Source organism: Sus scrofa, chromosome 14, assembly GCF_054392235.1.
Source record: "Sus scrofa isolate SSC_HxYL_T2T_F1_AM1 chromosome 14, Sscrofa_HxYL_maternal_Yorkshire_Landrace_v2.0, whole genome shotgun sequence".
Classification (NCBI taxonomy): domain Eukaryota; kingdom Metazoa; phylum Chordata; class Mammalia; order Artiodactyla; family Suidae; genus Sus; species Sus scrofa.
The window spans coordinates 156,810,373-156,833,451 of NC_139396.1; the positions used below are offsets into that span (position 1 = coordinate 156,810,373).

General features: G+C 43.5%; 1 protein-coding gene across 7 annotated transcripts in view; it reads left to right on the forward strand.

Annotated features, from left to right (window-relative positions):
• Positions 1 to 22,156, forward strand: part of ABRAXAS2 (abraxas 2, BRISC complex subunit) — a 34,211-nt gene extending 12,055 nt beyond the window's left edge. For all 7 annotated transcript variants that reach the window (XM_001929015.6, XM_084995826.1, XM_084995827.1 and 4 more), the window contains 7 exons: positions 2,024 to 2,060; positions 4,256 to 4,322; positions 11,649 to 11,839; positions 12,672 to 12,791; positions 13,821 to 13,905; positions 16,121 to 16,235; positions 19,973 to 22,156. In XM_001929015.6, the coding sequence (XP_001929050.3) occupies positions 2,024 to 2,060; positions 4,256 to 4,322; positions 11,649 to 11,839; positions 12,672 to 12,791; positions 13,821 to 13,905; positions 16,121 to 16,235; positions 19,973 to 20,445 (1,088 nt within the window). In that variant the 3' untranslated portion in view covers positions 20,446 to 22,156. The remainder of the gene's footprint in view (positions 1 to 2,023; positions 2,061 to 4,255; positions 4,323 to 11,648; positions 11,840 to 12,671; positions 12,792 to 13,820; positions 13,906 to 16,120; positions 16,236 to 19,972) is intronic.
• The last annotated feature ends 923 nt before the right edge of the window (positions 22,157 to 23,079 follow it).

Sequence of the window (23,079 nt, forward strand, 5' to 3'; positions counted from 1 at the left end):
GGAGGTTTCCAGGCTAGGCGTCTAAGCGGAGCTGTTGCCCCAGACTACGCCAGAGCCACAGCAACACCAGATCTGAGCCGTGTCTGCAACCTACGCCACAGATCACGGCAACGCTGGATCCTTAACCCACTGAGCGAGGCCAGGGATCGAAACTGCAACCTCATGGTTCCTAGCCGGATTGTTTCCGCTGCGCCGTAACAGGAACTCTGGGATTTTCTTAAACAAAGTATCTTTCCTTTAAAGTAGAAGATGAGTTTTTTTTTTTTTTTTTCTTTTTCCTGAACTCTAGTTAACATTTTTACTACAAATGTTCTGCAATCTAATTACTAACAGTGTGTCTACACCAACTTACGATGGTGGGTGTATAATTTGGGGGGATGAAAGAAGGAAATGGTCCTAGATGGTGTTTTCTTCTTATTTGCACCGCTGTACCAGCTGTTATACTAGGCAAATGAACTTTTCCTTCCTGTGGAAGTTGTGGCGTTTCTGCGTATGTTTTGGCAGCACTAACATCAGTGGAGAAGCTAATGGGCATAGCCCCATGTCCTTCAGACTTGTGGTTTCATTTTAATTGAGTTAAAATTGCAGCCTGGAACTCTGAGGCTATGGCTTTATAAACAGCAGGTGATGAGTTGCTGTCCAGGAGAATATTATTAATGGAATTGAGTGGTTAATTAGTCTCTTGCTCTTGTAAAACAACGCAGACCCTAACCCCCCTGGTGAGCTTGAAGAAATTGTTCTCTATGGGTAATCTCAGCAATCTCTTCAGAAGCCATTAGGATCTGCCTTATAAGGGACTGGTTCCCTTGGTGCCGAAAATCTTTGAAAGGGTTAATAAATACACAGAGTTTCCTCCCCCTCCCTTCAAAATACCTGGTTCTGTTGTCCTGAGTTGTTGGTAGGATACTGATGGTAGGTTAAGGCCCTTCTCTTGCCAGGCTGTCCTCACAGCTTTGTCCACCTTGTGTAAATGCTTCCAGTCAGTGGTTCCTTTTTCCTCTTAAGCTTTGTTTAATAGGTAAGATTGGAGTTCCCCCATGGCTCAGTGGGTTAAGGACCTGGTGTTGTCACTGCTGTGGCTTAGGTCGCTGCTGTGGTGTGGGTTCAGTCCCAGGCGCTTCTGCATGTGGTGGGTGCAGGCAGATAGATAAATAAAAATCTTGTTAATAAATAAATAATTTATAGGTAAGATTGACTAAAGGCACACAACACCTGCATATTCCCAAATAAAAGCTTTCAGACGTGTGCTTATCATACCTGGACACATGGAAGCAACTTTTTTTTTTTCTTTTTACAGTAGTACCTGCAGCACTTGGAAGTTCCCCAGCTGGGGTCAAATTGGAACTGCAGCTGCCAGCCTACGCCACAGCCACAGCAACACAGGCTCGGAGCCTCAAACTACAGCATAGCTCATGGCAATGCTGGATCTTTAACCCACATCCTCACGGACGCTATGTCAGGTTCTTAAGCTGCTGAGCCACAACAGGGACTCTAAGGAAACAGAGCTTTCATTCTCCAGTTTACTTTGTTCTGAGAATGTGTCCCTGAGTGTAAATGTTGAAAGCCACGTTGCCTTCACTAGTGTACACACTGTTTGGGAGAGGACAGCTGTCTTTTCATTGCCTGAGATTTTGGTTTAAAAAAAAAAAAATCCTGGAGTTCCCGTCGTGGCGCAATGGTTAACGAATCTGACTAGGAACCATGAGGTTGCGGGTTCGGTCCCTGCCCTTGCTCAGTGGGTTAACGATCCGGCGTTGCCGTGAGCTGTGGTGTAGGTTGCAGACGCGGCTCGGATCCCGCGTTGCTGTGGCTCTGGCGTAGGCCTGTGGCTACAGCTCCGATTCAACCCCTAGCCTGGGAACCTCCATATGCCGCGGGAGCGGCCCAAGAAATAGCAACAACAACAACAACAACAACAAAAAGACAAAAAAAAAAAAAGGAAAAAAAAAAAATCCTGAGCTGTTTTATAGTTGTCTGTATCTTACATAATTAACTGAGATGTATTTCCTCTTTCTAATTACAGAGATCCATAACCATCAGCCTTGTTCAAAGCTTTTTAGGTAAGCCACATCCTTTGCAGCTTTTCGGCCTTATTAAAAAATTGCTAAGAACTAGCGAATTTAGACCTGTATCTGATGATGGCTATAAAATAAGTATAACTGAGCGCATCCAAATTCACTTATTTATCAAGTCCCAGATGTGTGTGTGGCACTGTGTTAAGTTAGGAAAGGGGGAGCACAGACGGTATAAACCTTGGCCTCAGTGGTTTAGAATGGGAGCCTCTCTGCCAGATCCCCTCGCAAGGGCTCTGCAGCCACAGAGAAAGAAGTTAATTAAGATCGTGTATAGATAAAATAATTGGTGTTTCTCAGAGAGATGAAAAATTTTCAGTGTGCAACTTTAAAATGTAAGGAAAAAGAACAGAAAAATTTTTTGTGTTTAAGTTGATATACACCACTTGCATCCTGTAACCACCGAAAGGACAGAAAGAGAAACGAGAGGAGAGACATTCAGAGGGAGAAAGCAAAGGACAGAGAGACGCGTGGAGGACAAAGGGTGAGGGAGAAAATGGCCAGTATCTCCCGCACACCAGCCTTCTGCCCAAACCACAGTCCAGGCCTCTGCCTTCCTTCTCAACCCCAAACCCTCCCACCGACAGCTGGGCTGATGATTTCCACTGTTCTTAAAACTCCCCGAGGCCCTATTCTTGTCCTTGCCCCAAAGCCAGGCCAATACCTTTCTTGCAGTGCTGCCCACACTGGTTTGATTCTGCATTTTTGGTCAGCACCTCCTTCTTTAACCCCTGCCAGCCCCTGAGCCCGGCTCTTCTGCTGTGCGTCCCCTGCAGCTGTTACCCTGACCTCACCCCTGTTCTCTGCTGACCCAAACCTCCAGCCTGTTGCATCTAAGAACCCTGGGACTTGGGTCACGTGCACCACCCCCCGTACCCCAGGCCCTGCCGCACACACTTAGCCATCATTTCAGGGGACTGTCACCGTGCACGACGACTACCTGTGAGCAAAGTAGCTGAGAGCCTCGTCTCTTCCAGGGTTACACATAACTGAAAGAGAAGTAGGAAGCAAGGCAAAGAACCGGCAGCTCATTTGAAGGGAATCTGAGAGCCAGTGAACTGATTCAGACCCTGGTCCACACACAGCCTCTGTCTGGTTCCGAAAGGGTCCTGTTTAGCCCAGACTGTCCAAAGCTTTGCTTGGTGTGCTCTGCCTTGCCTTTCTGAGGAATTCCTTAAAACATTGCCAACAAAGTAGCAACCAGAATATAGACTCATAAACTCATAATTTGGATCATAGACTCATAATTCTTAGAGCTGACAGAAACCTTAGAAATGGCCTACTCCCAACTCTATTTTGCCAACAGGGAAACAGAGGCCAGGTAGGTTACAGTGATTTGCCTGAGAGCATATGGTGAGAAGCAGAACTGAGCTGGAGCTGGCGTCTCCTGATGTCCAGTTCAGGGTTTTTACTATACCTTGAATCCTTCCTGGGCTTATCGTGGCAGGAGGAGAGCACGAGGGTGGCAGTCCTAAAAGCATGGCTACGGGTAGACAAGCCCACACACCATCATGCCTGGACCGCCCATCACACGATCCTGGTCAAATTGGTTTCTGCTCGGGCTAAGTGCATTCAGTTTGAAGCTGGCCAGACCTGGCTTCAGATCCCAGCTCTTCCGTCTACCAGCTCTTAGACTGGAGACACGTCACTTAACCTGAGTATCTTTATCTCCAGAAATGGGAAGAACACATGTTGACTTGCTGGCCTGAACTAGTACCTCCTCCCAGCATTGAGGCCAGAATGAAATAAATTACCATGAGAAAGCATGCAGCTGGGTGTCTTCTTAAGGATTCAGCAAATACCATTTCCCTCCTTTATTTCTCAGAAATTGAGCTTTGGCATTCTCTTTTTTTCCCCATAGGTAATTGATACTTAGAAACAAGGAAAGGATGTCATAGCCATTTGTAACCACACATTTTGTAATTACTTGCTCTCAGCACCTCCCACTTATGGAAGCAATACCCTTTGAATGTCGCAGTCTCTTGAGTATTCTTGATGCAAAAGATTTCTCCTATCAGTAAAGCCTTTAGATTGATTTCTCTCTTTATACCTATTGAAGACAAGCAATTGTGTTTTTATTACCAAGCTTTAGGGTTAGGTTACCCATAGAGACAAGGTACTAAGCATATTCGTGTCAAAATACTGTGTAATTTTAATGAAATATTTTTTGTCTAAAAATACAGTTTTTATGACTATGCAAGCAAAGTTAATGAAGAGAGTTTGGACAGGATTCTTAAAGATCGGAGAAAGGTATGTTCTCTTTGTCACCCAGTCTGATTTGGAAATCACTCCTTACCTTCTCACCCAAACTTAAAACAAGAAAGGAATGTAAATTGAAGAAATGTGATTTGAATAATATATAAGAATTCTGTTAAGTAGATTTTTTTTTTTTTCTTTGTAGGGCTGCACCTGTGGCATATGGAAGTTCCCAGGCTAGGGACTGAATTAGAGCTATAGCTGCCAGCCGACACCTCAGCATCTCAGGATCCAAGCTGCATCTGCAACCTACACCACAGCTCACGGCAACGCCAGATTCCCAACCCACTTGAGTGAGCCCAGGGATCAGATCTGAGCCCAGGGATCAAACCTGGGTCTTCATGGATACTAGTTGGATTCATTTCTCCTGCACCACAATGGGAACTTCCTGTTAAATGGATTTTAAAAATAAATCACAATGTGACATAATGTTCGCAATATATCAGAAGAACGAAATTTAGATATTTGGGGTATGATTCCATTATGTAAAAAAATCTGAGGAACCCCCATTGTGGCTCAGATATCGACTAGTATCCATGAGGACTTGGTTTTGATCCCTGGCCTCACTCAGTGGGTTAAGGCCATGGCCAGTGTTGCCATGACCTGTGGTGTAGGTCACAGACTCGGCTCCTATCCTGAGTTGCTGTGGCTGTGGCTCCAATTTGACCCCTAGCCTGGGAACTTTCATATGCCGCAGGTGCAGCCCTCAAAAGCAAAAAATAAAAATTAAAAAATCAGAAAAAAAGAACATGAACTATAACCCAGAAAGTTAATAATAATTGAGTTGATTCTTGGTGGTTTTGTCTTCTTATTTTAAAATTTAAAAAATGATTTTGCCTACATTTAATGCACATGCATTAATTTTATAATTAGGGAAAATGTTTTTTAAAAATGTAAATTGCAGAGTTCCCATCATGGCGCAGTGGAAGTGAATCCTACTAGGAACCATGAGGTTGTAGGTTCCATCCCTGGCCTTGCTCAGTGGGTTAAGGATCTGGCATCACCATGAGCTGTGGTGTAGGTCGCAGATGTGGCTCAGATCTGACATAGCTGTGGCTCTGGCGTAGGCCGGCAGCTACAACTCTGTTTAGACCCCTAGCCTGGGAACCTCCATATGCCACAGCTGTGTCGAAAAAGACCAAAAAAAAAAAAAAAAAGGTAAATTGCAATCAAACATCTTTGAATATGTTACTCTTTCAAGTTCAGTTAACGTGAAACAGATATTTTTCCAGAAAGTCATGTATTTTTTATTTCTGTCATCATACACATACGATGTTCTGACTGTGGTAAGCAAGTCTGAATAGAACTGACAGGAACCAAAGTTTTATTGCTGTAGTATTGTCTGATGGTCTCATTTATAATTTATTGTACCGTGTGTGGGCTTTACTTTCTTAATTGCAGAAAAATAGATTGATCACTAAACCATCACTTGAGGGGAAAAAGTATCAATGAAAGTTTTCAACTTATCAAACAAAACAAACTGCCTTTGTTTAGAAGCATGTGTTATAAAAAAGCTTTTAAAAGATTACCTGTGCATAAAAACAGTCATGGCAGAGTGGGGCTCCTGAGGGGTCTGAGAAAAGGCGTCAGAAGTAAAAGTGCAGCTAGAGTGGGTGGGCACTTCCCAGGGTACGGGCTATCTCATACCCATCAGGTGTGAGGGCAGGAAGGATAAAGTGAAAAACGGGAAGTGTGGGGGATAGGTCTGAAGAAAGGACAAGTGGCTTTACAGATGACCACAAACTCAGGAAGTGCTCACTCTTGGCAGAGAGTCTAACCCGGTCACCTGCCCGGCTGAGGCGGTTAGAGCAGCCACAGGTATCACAGTCTAGCTCTTGCATATTCAGTGACTTGTCTGAAGCATACATTCTGGGATTACTTTCATACTTTAGATAATGAAGCTTTATTATGCTTTCTAAAACTACGGAAATTCTCATTGAAGCACAGTTGCTTAGAGTACTCAGTACATACTAAAAGTACCAGAGGAGTTCCCACTGTGGCACAACGGGATCCGTGGCGTCTCTGCAGCACCAGGACACAGGTTCCATCCCCAACCCGACGCAGTGGGTTAAAGGATCCCGAGTTGCTGCAGCTGTGGGGCAGGTCGCAACTGCAGCTCAGATCTGATCCCTGGCCTGGGAACTCCATATGCCACAGAGTAGCCAAAAAAGAGGAAAAAAAAATTTTTAAGATAAAAAATAAAAATACGAGGAAATTTTTTTAAATAGATGAAAACATTTAAAGTGAGGAAAATGAATATAGAATATGAATAGGAAAAGAACACAAAAGAAAAGAAATCTGTGGATGACTAAGAAGCAAATGGGAAACGGCAAATTGAAACACATAATACTGTTTTTTTGGTCCATCCGAATGGCCGAAGTGTAGAAGGATTGGTAACATGCAGCCCTGGCAAGTGCAGGAAATGAGAAAGCTGTAGTTGATGGGAATGTAAGCAGGCATTGAGGGGGAGAGTTTCGCAATAATAGAATTTTAAATGTGCAGTTCCACCTCCAGGAGTCTGTCTCAAGTAAATAAATGCATCTAGACATGAATAAAAAGCTGGCATTATTGAACACTTCAACTCTGCGCCAGGTCGTGTTCTAAGCACTTTCCAGGTGTTGACACATTGAATCCTTGCAGCAGCCCTTTGAGGCTATTCTCATTATCCCCATTTTACAGTCGAGACCACCAAGGATAAATCACTTGCTTAAATTAAGGTCACCAGCAGGTAATGTTGGCACCGAGGTTTAAACTCAGCAGCCTAGTTTTGTTTTTTTTTTTTTCTTCCCAGGGCCACACCCTGTGGCAAATGGAGGTTCCCAGGCTAGGGGTCCAGTTGGAGCTGCAGCTGCTGGCCTGTACCACAGCCACAGCAACACCAGATCTGAGCCACACCTGCCACCTACACCACAGCTCATGGCAACATCAGATCCTTAACCCATTGAGTGAGGCCAGGGATTGAACCCGCATCCTCATGAATGCTAGTCAGGTTTGTTACCACTGAGCCACAATAGGAACTCCAGCAGTCTGGTTTTTAATCCAGCATACAAAGATGTGTATTGCATCTTTGCACAATGGTGAGAATTTTGAAGTCACTCTGAATCTCCACCAGAGGCGAATGGTTAAATGAATTATGTCGGTACCTCTATGGTAGCCTCCATACGTAGGCTATGGAGCAGCTGTTAGAAAGAATAAAAGAGGTTCTCATGAATGACATAGAAAGATCTTGGAGTTAATTGGAAAAAGCGGTGTTATAATTTGAGCCTACTTTTATAAAAACAGAAGTCTGAATGAGTGTTTAAATGTACAGAAAAAGATCTGGAAGGGAGCCAGCCAAACCTAAAAGTGGTACTTTGGAAACGGGAGCAGAAATGCTGCTGATGAAGGGAGACTTTACATGATAAGGTTTTTTAGATTGTATTTTATAATGGAGTTCCCTTGTGGCACCGCATGTTAAGGATCAGGTGTTGTCGCTGCTGTGGCATGGGTTTGATCCCTGACCCGGGAACTTCCACATGCTGTGGGCACGGCCACGAGGAAAAAAAAAAGCATAAATTTTATTTGATATTGAAAATAAATTGGGAAAAAGAAAAGTACTCTGCTATGTATTTTTTCAGTAGTAAATAGGAATGTGTTTCCAGTTTGGGCATTTTAAATTTAGATTTGCTGTTTTGAGACCCCCCCCAAAACAATCATGGGTTATTAACTGGAATGAATTTTCTTTTCCTGGGGCCAAGATTCTCAAAAAAGGTAAAAGTTGATCTGCAGTTTTGATTATGTAGGGCTTTGTGCTAAAACAAATGTTTGTATTTTTCTTTGCAATTAAAGGTAGGAATGGAGCTCCCATTGTGGCTCAGAGGGTTACAAACCCAACTAGCATCTGTGAGGATGCAGGTTCCATCCCTGGCCTTGCTCAGCGGGTAAAAGCATCTGGCGTGGCTGTGGCTGTGGCCGGCAGCTGCAGCTCCACTTCGACCCCTAGTCTGGGACCTTATGTATGCCACAGGTGTGGTCCTAAAAAGCAAAAAAAAAGACAGACGTTTGTTGATTCAGTTTACTTGGAAATTATATTTTATTTGCTGTGGAATTTGCTGTGGAATTTTATGTTCATTGTATTTCCTGTGGTATCTTATATGTAATATAAACTCTTCAAGTGTTTTTTTTTTTTTTCAAAAATTCATATTTCTAGCCCCAAAACAAAGATGGTATGTAACATTTAGACTGGAAAGCTTTACAGTTGATTTTGGTGGGGTTTTTGTCCCCATAGATGGTACAAAATTGTATCTTCATTTCAAAAGGGTTATAATTCTACCTACAAAGATATATTTTAAATGTTAGGCTTAAAAATATATATGTACATAAACAATATCTGACATATAAAAATATTTTTAGTTATCAATTCTTCAAAATGCTGATGGAAACTTTTCAAAAATTGACTCTTTGTGTAAATCAACTGTACTCCAATGGAAAAAAAAAAAAAAATTTAGGGAGAGCCCGTCATGGCTCGGTGGTTAACACACCCGACTAGTATCTTTGAGGACACGGGTTCAGTCCCTGGCCTCGCTCAGTGGACTAAGGATCTGGCGTTGCCGCGAACTGTGGTGTAGGTCGCAGACTCAGTTCAGATCATGCATTGCTGTGGCTGTGGTGTAGGCCAGCGGCTACAGCTCCAATTTGACCCCAAGCCTGGGAACCTCCATGTGCTGAGGGTGCAGCCCTAAAAAGCCAAAAATAATAAAGTAAAAATTTTAAAAATAAAGGTACTAAAAATTATTTTAAAAAATAATAAAATTTAAAAAATTAACGCTTTGCTAGGCCAGCTTCAAATCTAATATTTAATTGAAATATCCTAAGACTTGGTGAAGTTTAGTAACTACATAAAGTTCCCTGAGTCATAGAATTATCTATTAGGAAACACAAGTCAATAAAGATTTTTGTCACAATTAAAATATAAAATGCATTCTTAGAAGTATGTTTACTTAAAAAAATATCTGATTCTTGGAATTCCCGTTGTTGCGCAGTGGAAACAAATCCTACTGTATCCATGAGGATGAGGGTTCGATCCGCTCAGTGGGTCTGGGATCTGGCATAGCTATGAGCTGTGATGTAGGTCGCAGACTTGGCTTGGATCCTGTGTGGCTGTGGTCTAGGCCAGTGTCTACAGCTCCTGTTCGACCCCTGGCCTGGAAACTTCCATATGCCGTGGGTGCCGCCCTAAAAACCAAAAAAAAAAAAGGAAAAAGAGAAAAAGTGGCTCTCAAGTATAGAAACTCCAGAATATTGATAAAACAGCTTTTTTAAAATTAAGCTAATGTTTTTGATATGAAAATCCTCTAGTAGGGCAATTTTTGGGTACTCAGTTACCACCCTGGCAGAATCCATCTTGTGTTCGCAAAGTGTCCCCCAGCCTCAGGTTTTGGGCCCAGGCCAAAGCAAGTGAGAGGGTTTCTGCCTTCTTGAAAGCATCTGCTCCAAAGTAGATCACGACAGCCCTAACTGCTGTCTTCGTATCATCTTAAGGCCGGGAAGAACCCAACCTAAAGACGACAGTGTGCCCGGTGGTGGGATAAATTGCTTTGGCTCCAGAAAGTGTAAGTGAATGTCTAGCACAGAGTAGACAGGAGAATCTTTGTGAAATACTGTCTGAAGTTTCAGCAGAGATGAGGTTTTCAGGAAGGAGCCTCGTAGTTTTCCATCGTTGATATCAGAAGCGTGCTGCTCCACACTGGTGACCTCGTCGCCTTGCAACCAGCTCGTTTGCTCTAAACGGTAGAATCGCAGATGTCACCAGCGGGAACCATTTTGGCATCTCATCCTTCATCGACCAGAATGAAGGGGGTTGTCTTGTTAGCAAATATCGAAGGAGTAAGTTGATTACTCTCAGTTGATATCCAGAATAAATGTATAAGCCTCCTTGCTTCTCAGAGAATGCAAGCGGAATAAAACAATTAGAATCAGCACAAGTGAAAAGCAGTAGTACCCATCCAGTAGCCACTTGCCAGACTCCGTTAACCAGCAGACGTGCTGAGCTGTTCGGGCCAGGGCCAAACACAGAGTGCGCAGACTCAGTGAAAAGCGCAGTGTTCTTAGCAGCTCTAGCTAGGTGATAATTTTTCTTATCTTTTTTTTTTTTTTAAGGAAAAACTACTTTTCACTCTTTTATGACCACCGCTGTGTGAATAATGTGGCATTTTAAAGTGAGTATAGTGCCATGGGAAAAGGCAGGCAGGTTCCAGATCTTGGCTGTCACTCATTAGCCTGTGACCTTGGACAAAACACCTCTTTTATAAGACTTACAGTGTCAGATATGTTTCAGTTTTCTTTATATTTAAAGAATATCAGAAGCAGTTGCTTTAATATCATTGGAAATTATGCTTTCTTTACTATAGTACTCCTTATAGGCAGGAACTATTTCTTTGCTTGCTGTAGTTCCTGGTATGTGACGTGAACTCAGTGGAGAAAATGCCACTCACCTCCCAGGGTGTTGTGACAATTAGTGAAAATATTTGTAACATAGCTACTTGGGAGCAAGAAAGAAGCGGTATGAAGATTAGTCGTTGTCTTCTTCTTCTTTGTTATTTTAGGGTTGCACTCATGACATATGCAAATTCCCAGGCTTGGGGTCAGATAGGAACTGTAGCTGGCCATAGCCACAGCCACAGCCATGCCAGATCTGAGCTGAGACTGCATCACAGCTCACGGCAACCCCAGATCCTTAAGCCACTCAGCAAGGCCAAGGATCAAACCCACCTCATGGATACTAGTTGGGTTTGTTACTGCTGAGCCACAAGGGAGACTCCAAGATCATGAGTCTTCTTATAAATAATTAAATTGTTAGTATAACAGAGATTTTCGAACTTTAGTATGCATAAGAAAAAGCTTAAGAACTTATTTTATTTTTTTTGCCTTTTGTCTTTTTAGGGCTGCACTTGCCGCATTTGGAGGTTCCCAGGCTAGGGGTTGAATAGGAGCTGTAGCTGCCAGCCTACGCCACAGCCACAGCAACAAGGGATCCAAGCTGTGTCTGAGATGTACACCCCAGCTCACAGCAACGCCGCATCCTTAACCCACTGAGCAAGGCCAGGGATTGAACCTGCAACCTCATGGTTACTAGTTGGATTCATTTCCGCTGTGCCAGGACGGGAACTCCTGTCTGCTCATCTGTTGATGGACATTTGGCTTGTTTTCAGTTTTGAACTCTTGCACATAACCCTGGCTATGAACATTTGTGATACAAGTGTTTGTGTGGATACATTCCACATTAAATCTGCAAGATTTCATGCCACTGTTAATACTTTTTTCCTTCTGTTTTGGTTGCAGAAGGTTATAGGGTGGTACAGATTCCGGCGGAACACACAGCAGCAGATGTCATACAGGGAGCAGGTCATCCACAAGCAGCTCACCCGCATCCTGGGGGTGCCCGACCTCGTCTTCCTTCTCTTCAGCTTCATCTCCACCGCCAACAATTCCACTCATGCTTTAGAATATGTTCTCTTTAGACCAAATCGAAGGTACAAAAAAAAAAAAAAGCATTCCCACCAGCCCCCATAACTAGGAAAGATGTTGATCCAGATAATTGAGATTTAGGACTTTGGAAATGTGCATTGTATAGCATCTGCAAAAAAAAGTGTTTATAATTCTCATTTAGCTAGTTGTCTTTGTTTTTAGAGAAGGTATTTTCCTGTCAGTTAGTTATATAAATTAAACTTGTTTTTGTATCAAGAAGTATTAGCAGGATGGTAATTATGCATCAGTTCTTATAGGAATAAGCACCTGGAAATCATCATCGCTTCGCCATAATCCATTCTATACAAGTACAGTTTCTTGCACTGGCAGCTGATTGTAATTTTCAAACATGGACTTCAAAGACAGAACTGCAAAATTGATCCACCTACTGGTTAAGGAGGGTTTTGCATTGTGAACTTATTAAAAAAAAAAAAAAAAAAATCATGTGATCATGGTGTCCCTCCAGAACTTCACAGGTAGTAGGAGAAATTAAATCGACATCAGTGGAAACAATCACTGTTAAATAGCCACCTGCAAGAGTTCATTCCTTAATCGTAGGTTCTTGAGCACTTCAGACCTCCTCAGCACTGTCGGTTGCTGTGGAAGTGCGAAAGGTGCATCAGACATGATCCTGCCCTCAAGGAGTTTACAGTAGCCTTTCTCCTTTAAGAGAAGGGGGAAGCTTCCAGTTCCCGGGTCCCTGGGTCGTCTGTGGACGGAAGGGCTCTGTGAGACCTCCTGTCAGTCCCCAGCGCAGAGACTCGGGCCTCTGTCGCCCAGATGTATGCTTCGAGTAGAGCAGCGCTTTCAACGTGACCTCTCTCCGTCCTCCCACAGGTATAATCAAAGGATATCCCTTGCTATTCCCAATCTAGGCAATACTAGCCAGCAAGAGTATAAAGTGTCTTCAGTGCCAAATACTTCTCAGAGTTATGCCAAAGTTATTAAAGAACATGGGTAAGTTGAAAGGTAAAATGAATGTATCTTCCTTTCTTTTGTTAACAGTTTTTAAAAGTTTTATGGAGAAGTGTGAACTCGTTTGCTATGAATAACACTGAAAAATGCGGTAAGGGAGTTCCCGTCGTGGCGCAGTGGTTAATGAGCCCGACTAACATCCTCGAGGACTCAGGTTCAATCCCTGTCCTCACTCAGTGAGTTAAGGATCCGGCGTTGCCATGAGCTGTGGTGTAGGTTGAAGGCGCGGCTTGGATGTGGCGTGGCTGTGGCTGTGGTGTAGGCTGGCAGCTGTAGCTCTAATTCAACCCCTAGCCTGGGAACCTCCACACGCTGTGGCGAGGCCCTAAGACAAAAGACAAAAAAAAAAATGCAGTATAAGATAATTCTCTAGACCACTGCCACTGTGTACCAAAATCTTACTCTCATCTAAAGATTGTTTACTTTTACCACAGATTTTTTCACAATTGATACAGAAGTTTGTCTTTTTTTTTGCCTTTTCTAGGGCCACTCCCATGATACATGGAGGTTCCTAGGCTATGGGTCTAATTGGAGCTGTAGCCGCCAGCCTATGCCAGAGCCAGAGCATCGCAGGATCCAAGCCATGTCTGTGACCTACACCACAGCTCACGGCAACGCCAGATCCTTAACCCACTGAGCGAGGCCAGGGATTGAACCCGCAGCCTCTTGGTTCCTAGTTGGATTTTGTTAACCACTGAGCCGTGATGGGAACTCCAAAAGTTTGGATAGCCTATGTGTATTTCCAAAGTTCTAAAAGCTAACTGTGGTCGCTAAAAATGTATAGAGTGAACTAGGAAAAATTAAACTTTTAATTACTTTTCAGTTATTTTGGTAACACAGGCCCTCTTTTCTTCCCGTCTGTAACTCTAGGGCTCTGGGCATGTTATAGACGGAACGTTGTCACCTTGGAGTTGCAGCGTTTCAGTGGTAGATTGAGGTAGAAACGATGGAAAGGTGTCTTCCCTTTCACGGAGGCTCTCATCACTGTGTGTATCTTTCTCTGTCTTCTAGTACTGACTTTTTTGACAAGGATGGAGTAATGAAAGACATCAGGGCGATTTATCAGGTTTATAATGCACTTCAGGAGAAGGTGCAGGTAACCGATTTATTTACTGGTTTTCATCTCATTTCTGTTGCCCAAATGCTTTTAATTCTACTTTAACTGTGGTTGGCTTTTGTTTTTTTTGTTTTTGTTTTTTTTTTTTTTTGGCTGCACCCATGGCATGCGGAAGTTCCCGGGCCAGGGGTGGAATCTGAGCCACGGCTGCAACCTATGCCACAGCTGTGGCAGTGCCAGATCCTTAACCCACTGTGATACAGTGGGAACTCCAAATTCTACATTTGGAGTTACTGTTGTGGCTCAGTGGAAATGAATCCGGCTAGTAACCATGAGGTTGCAAGTTCGATCCCCGGCCTCCCTCAGTGGGTTAAGGATCCAGTGTTTCCGTCATCTGTGGTGTAGGTTGCAAACAAGGCTCGGATCCCGTGTTGCTGTGGCTGTGGCTGTGATAGCTCCCCATTCAACCCCTAGCCTGGGAACCTCCATGTGCTATGGGTGTGGCCCTAAAAAGCAAAAAAAAAAAAATTCTACATTAATTTTTAGTAATCTCACAACTGGGAGTTCCCATTGTGGCTCAGTAGTAACGAACCCACTAGTATCCCTGAGGACACAGTTGGATCCCTGGCTTCATTCAGTGGGTTAAGGATCGGGTATTGCTGTGAAGCTGTGATGTAGGTTACAAGATGAGGCTCGGATCCCAAGTTGCTCTGGCTGTGGTGTAGGCGGCAGCTGCAGCTCCAATTGGACCCTTAGCCTGGGAGCTTCCATGTGCTACACGCGCGGTCCTAAAAAGCAACATTGTCATCATCGCCGTCATCTCCCAACTGACATGCGAATTGTGGCCCCAAAGGCAGTTCATACTTTCCCCAGGTGAGACCAGGCGTGTGGAGTAGTTACTCAGGCCCGCCTCCGAAGGCCTGTCTCACTCATCGTGTGCCTGAGGTAGGGGCTCTGCAGTGCAGCGTTAAGACCACTGTTTTAAGTACTTGTGACCTCTCTAACGACAGCGTTAGCGTTTTCCCAGGGAAATGCACTCCACGTTTAAAGCAGGATTGCTAAGGACGCAGCTGTCCCGTCACTTTAAGGAGAGACAGCACCGGGAGCACCGGAACTCGGGACAGCTCTGCTTCCCGCTCACGTGGGAGGATGCAGGCGAGCCTCTTCATTCCTGGTCACTCATGCCACAAGTATTTATGGAAACGTCTCCTACAGGCCAGATCCTGAGCTAGGATCTGGCAGTGCTTTCCCACGTTCTTTTCATCATCCCAGAGTGTTCTTAGGAGTAATTTGCTCTAAAACCCTGAGAACAAAAGAGCCTTTGAGAACAGGAAGGAACGTGGTGGGGCTGAAGAAGCCCTCCCAGGCCTGGAGAAAGCCTGGCTTTGAGGAGGAAAGCCCTAAGGGATAGAGAGAGGAATGAAGGCAGCCACTGAAAAAGGAAAGCAAACTGAGTTGAGCCCCGGGCAAAGAAGAAAGCATGCGAAGGGCAGCGTCCAGGGTTTGCGCTCCAGATTAGGGTCCTGGCACATGCAGCAGCGCCAGGAACTCTGAGACGGCCTCGCTCACGGGTGACCGGCCTACTTCCCTGCCCTTTCTGGTATTTCTGCTATGGAAGGAACGTGCAGTGAAAAACAGTTTTTGGTCCTGAATTCCTGACCGTGCTCTTTTCAGACTAACAGCACTGTCTAACAGGCTTCAAAGTGACTGTTAACGTTTCACTGCCTGTTGGGTAAGGCCTGTCCTGCAAACACCAGCATCACGTCCACTGCCCTGGTAGGCGTGGTGAAATCGCACTGGTAATGGTCTCAAATGGTTACCTTTTCTTAAATCTTGACTTTGAAACAACTTTATCAGCTTTCTCTAATTATAGTTTCTGTGAAATAAATCTGCATGTTGTCTGCTTCTTTTTTTTTTTTTTTTTTTTTTTTTGTCTTTTGTCTTTTTGTTGTTGTTGTTGCTATTTCTTGGGCCGCTCCCTCGGCATATGGAGGTTCCCGGGCTAGGGGTGGAATCGGAGCTGTAGCCACCGGCCTACGCCAGAGCCACAGCAACACGGGATCCGAGCCGCGTCTGCAACCTGGGAACCCACGTCCTCACAGATACTAGTCGGGTTCATTACCACTGAGCCACAATGGGAACGCCAGGTGTCTGCTTTTTAACTCTTCCATGGGTTATAATCAATGCTGTCTTTATGAAATGCCTTGTGCTTGTATTTGAAACTAATTGTTCTTTGCTGTCATTTTCCCCTCAGGCAGTGTGTGCAGACGTAGAAAAGAGTGAGCGAGTTGTTGAATCTTGTCAGGCAGAAGTGAACAAATTAAGAAGACAAATCATTCAGAGGAAGAATGAAAAAGAACAAGAAAGAAGTGAGTTTCCTATTAATCTTACCATTCAGTATCAGAGGGATGATCAAACGAAACTGTAAACTAGGTGACTTCATCTGTACTCAGCAAGCCCCAGGTTAGGCCGTGGGGGAGGGCACCGACGTGTCTTCAGGCTTTTCCAAAAGAGAAGTGCTGTTTTTCATGGCCTCCTGCTCACATCCCCCAACTGGAAGCAAAAGAAGACCAAAGGTAGAAAGGCTGAAGCGAGTTGGAGTAAACCCCGAGAAGCGATGCGGTCTGTTTACAGTGGGTGTGATGTTTCTGGCCTGCCACACATGTGGGGACTGTGTCCTGTGTGCTTTAGAGCCTCATAAAAGAGCTACCTGAGGTTCTCTTAACTTCCTGTTTGATGCCTAGGCAGGGTCCCAACGAAGGCTTTAAATGCCTCTCTCTTGGTGGCCGTGGATTCCTGGATACCATTAAGCTAAAGAACCAGCTGATTGAATGAGAATTAGGCCCAGGATCTATTGTATTTAGTTCCAGCGTGGTAACAGACATATTTGCTATAATGCCACCAGATTTAACATTCATAAGTAAAATCTATAAAATACACGGCAAATAACATCAAGTGTAAACGAGAGAAGAGGATAACTTTTCAAATTTAATAATATTTGCAAACCAATTAAAATGTAATTTATATTTCCAGGTAAATGATGCCCGATCCATTTCTACTGTTACGTTTTTCTAAAAATAATCAGAAATGGCAGCATAGGAATGTTAATTACAACTTTGTAATTCTAAAATCTTGGAAACAACCTGTTAGAGTAGTTGAATAAACAACAGTAGAATAGTTGAATACATTTTGGTATTTCTATATAATGGAATATTGTATGGCCATTGAAGTGAATTTTTTTTTATTTTAATGATTTTAATTTTTTCCCATTAGAGCTGGTTTACGGTGTTCTGTCAATTTGCTACTGTACAGCAAGGTGACCCAGTCACACATACATATATACATCCTTTTTTCTCATATTATCAGGCTCCATCACAAGTGACTATAGATGTAGTTCCCAGTGCTACACAGCAGGATCTCATTGCTTATCCATTCCAAAGGCAAGAGTCTGCATCTATTAACCCCAAGTTACCTATCCATCCCACTCTCTCCCCCTCCCTCTTGGCAACCATGAGTCTATTCTCCAAGTCCATGATTTTCTTTTCTGTGGAAAGGTTCATTTGTGCTGTATATTAGATTCCAGATATGTGATGTCATATGGTATTTGTCTTTCTCTTTCTGACTTACTTCACTTAGTATGAGAGTCTAGTTCCATCCATGTTGCTGCAAATGGCATTATTTTGTTCTTTTTTATGACTGAGTAGTATTCCACTGTGTAAATATACTACATCTTCTTAATCCATTCAAATGTCGATGGACATTTAGGTTGTTTCCATGTCTTGGCTATTGTGAATAGTGCTGCAGTGAACATACAGGTGCATGTGTGTTTTTCAAGGAAAGTTTTGTCTGGATATATGTCCAAGAGTGGGGTTGCTGGGTCATATGGTAGTTCTATGTGTAGTTTTCTAAGGTACCTCCATACTGTTTTCCACAGTGGCTGTACCAGCTTACATTCCCACCAACAGTGCAGGAGGGTTCCCTTTTCTCCACACCCCTTCCAGTATTTGTTATTTGTGGACTTATTAATGTTGGCCATTCTGACTGGTGTGAGGTGGTATCTCATAGTTTTGATTTGCATTGCTCTAATAATCAGTGATGTTGGGCATTTTTTCATGTGCTTGTTGGCCATCTGTATTGAAGTGAATTTTTAATGACACAAGATAGTATATAATCTTTTTTTAAAATGATTTTAATTTTTTCCATTCTAGTTGGTAGTATGTAATCTTATATGAAAACACTAGGATATAAAATGATATAAACATATGGTCTTGGCTCTGTTTAAAATACACATATGCAGGAGTTCCTGTCATGGCATAGCGGAAACAAATCCAGCTAGTTATCTGTGAGGATGCTGATTCGATCCCTGGCCTCGCTCAGGGGATTGGGGATCCAGCGTGCCTGTGGTTGTAGTGTAGCTGTAGCTCCAGTTCCACCCCTAGTCTGGAAACATCCATGCACTGAGGATACAGAAAAAACATGTACACACAAACACACACAGGCTCGATAATAAAACTGGAATTCAGAAAAGTTGGGGGCCTCACAACTAAAGTTTATGTCTTTTAACCCCAAATCTGTACTCTTTTCACCAAAATTTTAACAGTGTTATCTGGATAATAGAATCGTAGGCTATTTGTTGTTGTTATTGTTCTTTTCTAAATTTTTATAAGTATGTATCATTTTAATAATATTTTTTAAATGTACTTAAAAGCAGTTTAAGGCTACAAACTCATAGATGTGGAGGTGTTTCAGTTTGACCACAATAAAAATGCAGTAAAATTATGGCCTAGTTCCTGGAAAACTAGCCACGTACCAACCTTTTTTTGCTTTCCAGGGTTTCAACCGCAGCGTATGGAAGTTCCCAGGCTAGGGGTCCAATCAGAGCTGCAGCTGCCAGTCTATACCACAGCCACAGCAACGCCAGATCCAAGCCACATTTGCAACCTACAACACAGCTTATAGCAACGCTGGATCCTTAACCTACTGAGCAGTGCCAGGGATTGAACCCGCATCCTCACAGATGTTATTTGGATTTGTTACTGCTGAGCCACAACAGGAACTCTTGACCTTTTTTTTTTTTTTTTTGTCTTTTTGTCTTTTCTTGAGCCACTCTCGCGGCATGTGGAGGTTCACAGGCTAGGGGTCTAATCGGGGCTATAGCCACTGGCCTACACCAGGGCCACAGCAACTCGGGATCCAAGCCTCATCTGCGACCCACACCACAGCTTACGGCAGCGCCGGATCGTTAACCCACTGAGCAAGGGCAGGGACCAAACCCGCAACCTCATGGTTCCTAGTCGGATTCGTTAACCACTGTGCCACGACGGGAACTCTAGGAACTCTTGAACTTTTAAGAAGGAAGAGATATTGGAGTTCCTGTTGTGGCTCAGTGGTAGTGAACCCCACTACTATCTATGAGGATGTGGGTTTGATCCCTGGCCTTGCTCAGTGGGTTTAGAATCCAGCGTTGCCTTGGCTGTGCTGTAGGCTAGCAGCTGCAGCTCCGATTTGACCTCTAGCCCAGGAGCTTCCATATACCACAAATATGGCCCTAAAAAGACAAAAAAAAAAAAAAAAAAAAAAGGAAGAAGAAGGAGATGTTTAAGAGCATTTGAAAAGTAGTTGTCAAGAAGTATGTTTTTTGATGTGAAGCCTGCCAAGGAAAAAAGTCACATTCAAATGACTGCCAGGTGGTGAGGACTGCTTATTTTATCCTTCTGTCCCCACAGTCTTTGAGCACGGGAAGCAACAGGTGAGGGAAGCAGCACCGGCTTTGGTTGCGTATCAGGGCCCCGCTTCCAGCAGTTCTCTTAGAGAAGTTCACTCAGCCTTTCTGCGCTCTGCTGCTTTGCCCATATAACGGAAACAGCGGGGGTAAATGATGACAATGAGACTTGCCAGGGCGGTTTTGAGGCTTAAAGGAATTGCTGTATAGAGAGACATTTTGTCAGTTATAAAGTACTGTGCAAATGTAAAACAATTAATAGTAATACTAAATTTTGCCGCTTCGTTGCAGTTTCCCAGAACAGTCAGGTTGACCATTTAGTGTATTGAAATGCAAAGCTGTGAAGATACCGAGTGTTACGATTTTCTTCCTGTTTTCACCCAGGACTGCAGCAGGCAATGCTGAGCAGGCAGATGCCATCTGAAAGTCTGGACCCAGCGTTCAGCCCTCGGCTGCCCTATCCTGGGTTTGCAGCTGAAGGTCGAAGTGCACTTGGAGACGCAGAAGCCTCTGATCCTCCTCCCCCTTATTCTGATCTTCACCCAAATAATCAAGAAAGTACTTTGAGCCACGCTCGCATGGAAACTAGTGTCTTTATGCCTCGACCTCAAGCCGTGGGCTCCTCCAGTTATGCCTCCACCAGTGCGGGACTGAAATACCCTGGAAGCGGTGGGGCGGACCCTCCTCCGCCCCGAGGAGCAGCTGGAGACAGTGCCGAGGAGTCAGACGACAGTGATTATGAGAATTTGCTTGACCCCACAGAGCCCTCTACTAGCGAATACTCACATTCGAGGGATTCTCGGCCCGTGACACATCCCGACGGGGGCTCCAGGAACACTCAGACCTCCCAGATTTAACTAAACAAAAGGAACTCTCCACCTAGCGCTGTTTTCCTCCATCGCTTGTTGAGAGAGTTTTCTTGCAGACTTACTCTGGGGGACAGCTGCTCTCTCAGGCCCCTGGTCTCCCCAAGACAGGATTCCCTGGGCCCAGAACCTATAGGAGCCTCACATCTGCGGGCCTCACCTGCAGATGCAGCGTGCAGGTTTCACGACAGAATCATTAAGATAATCAAATTGTCCTCATTCTGGTGCGATTCATGGATGTACTGGTCAATTTAGGCAAAGATAAACTTATCAACTAGCTTCTGTTCTTTAAAATAAATTGGAATTTAGAGACTAAGCACAATTAGTCTATAAATGTTCTATAAATCAAAAACTTACCTCTTGCACTATCATGCCTTGAAATTTACTTTTTTTCAAAGGGAAACTAGTTTAGCAGCAGCCTTCAAAGAACCTTCTTTCTATGATGAGCCAAATTCATCTTTGCCAGAAAAGAAATTTTGATAATTCCAAGAAGCCTGTTTGGAACAAATCAGATGTACCTTCTTTTGTCTGCATGACTTTGTGAGATCAAAAGAGAGGGCTTTGTTTCAACTTTTTTCTACTAGCCTGATATGTATTGTCACTTAAAATGGTTGCCTTTAAAAAAAAAAAAAATGTAGAAATACTAATTACCAGTAAGTGATCATCCAAATAAGTCTGTCATGAAATAAATGACTTATTTTTCTTGCGAGGAATTACAGTGACTGCTCTGTTGCACTAGCCACATTTATGGTCTGTGTCGTGGAGTCTTAAATGAAGGACACACAGCAGCGGACAACAGAAAGGAGTTATGTTCCAGGGCCGAGTTTTAGGAGGAACAGATTCCAGACCCAATGGATTTAGCGAAGTTCACACATAAGGAATATAACTCGCTTAGATCTTCTGACAAATCCTAGTGTTAGTTTTCTGTGTGGAGGAAAGACACTTCCTAAACTGTTTGGGAATCTTGGGAATAAAGGTTCATTTCCAGTCTGAATAACCATCCCTTTCTTTAAGAAGTGGCCATTTGGAAGATAGCTGCGAATGTATAGAGACTTTGTGTTGGGCTGCACTTACGTGTTTATTCAATTCCTGCTTGTTTTCTGGTCTTGCCCAGAATACCTGAAACCACTAAAGACGATCTGAGCATGACAGGCTTCTGGTCTGGAAGTGGCCGGAGCACCCACCCTCCCTCACTGATGAGAGGTCAGCCCACGAAGCTAATGCTTTGGATGATAACTGCCTTTCCTTTGGACTAGTTCAGACCTGTAAGAATGAGGAAGTTGTTGAAGAGGCTTAAGATCCAGGTTCTGAAGAAAGTGGTTGGATTTTGTAGGAAGGTCGTTTACTCTCGTGTGACTGGAAGTGAAGCGCTCAAGCTGCCGTCCTTCAGCTGTCTGCTCTGTGGGGTCTCTACCTTACCCTCCAGTCTTGTTGGCCTTAGACACTCTGCCATGCAGTTGGAAATGTTGCAGCCCCCGTATCTGCACATACGTTCCCATGTTTATCAGCTCCCTTCTAGCGGCTTCAGCACCAGTGTGAATTTCCTTTTTTTTTTTTTTTTTTTCCAAGTGCCATCGCCACCTCCTCTGTTCAGATTTTGACATTCAGGAAAATATTTTTATTTTTATGCCACACCAAAACCTACAATGTATATCTGACAAAGCAGTTAAATGTGACAATAAAAACTTACTTAATCATGGTACCATCGTTTTCCTGTCTGTCTCAGCACTCACCAAGGTCTTGCTCAGTTTACTCATTCTGGCCGTTCTTAGTCGACTTCGCATGGTGTTTAAAAGGCGTGAAAACTCATCTCTATACAGGTTTGGTCAGGCTGGTTTCCAGGGAATTCTTAAGAATACAGTTTACTAAAACGTTCCTGTTGACTTCAAGGAAATGTGTTGAATATCAAGTTATCGAGAGAACCGAGGATCAGTTGAGTAGAAAATTGAACCTTAGTCCCCAAAAGGCACCTTTCACATCAGAACTGTCCTTGTTTGAAGAGACTTCTCAGCCTGAAACACCCAACCATGGAGATGGTCGAGAAGTTCGTGCACTTTGCATGTCCTTGGCGTTGCAGAATCGCCTTAGAATGCGTGTCTGCTGGCTGGCTGACAGGTGCATTCTGGATTCTGTGGGGCCATTCCAGTTTAGTCCTGCATCTCTTCCAGAATCCAGGGTGACAGTCTGTGTTCAGCAGGGCTTTAAAATGTGAGTTGTAGCTTTTAGGATTCTATTGTATGTCTCCTCCAACGAATTTAGAGAAAAGAAGGCTGGATTCTCTTAACTCAGAAGTCTGGAAATGCTTAATAACGTGCAAGTGGTTTTTCTGGAAAAGGCTCAAGAGGTAAAAACAGAAACCTCATCCCCAAATATTCAAACCTTAAGAATATATATTTTTAAAATTTTAGACACAGTGGGGCAGTGACCATAACTGCTTTAATAAAAAGATTTAAATTGACCGGCTTGTGAATCCCTGTTTTAAGGAGGTCAAAAAACAGTTGGGGACTATAAAATTAAAATACAATAGAAAGAAGCAATGGTTATTAACCGTGTCCTGGGTCTGATTTGCCTCGAAGGTACGTTTCATTTCAGTTACTAAAAAATCACTCTTGCAAGGTTCTGCTT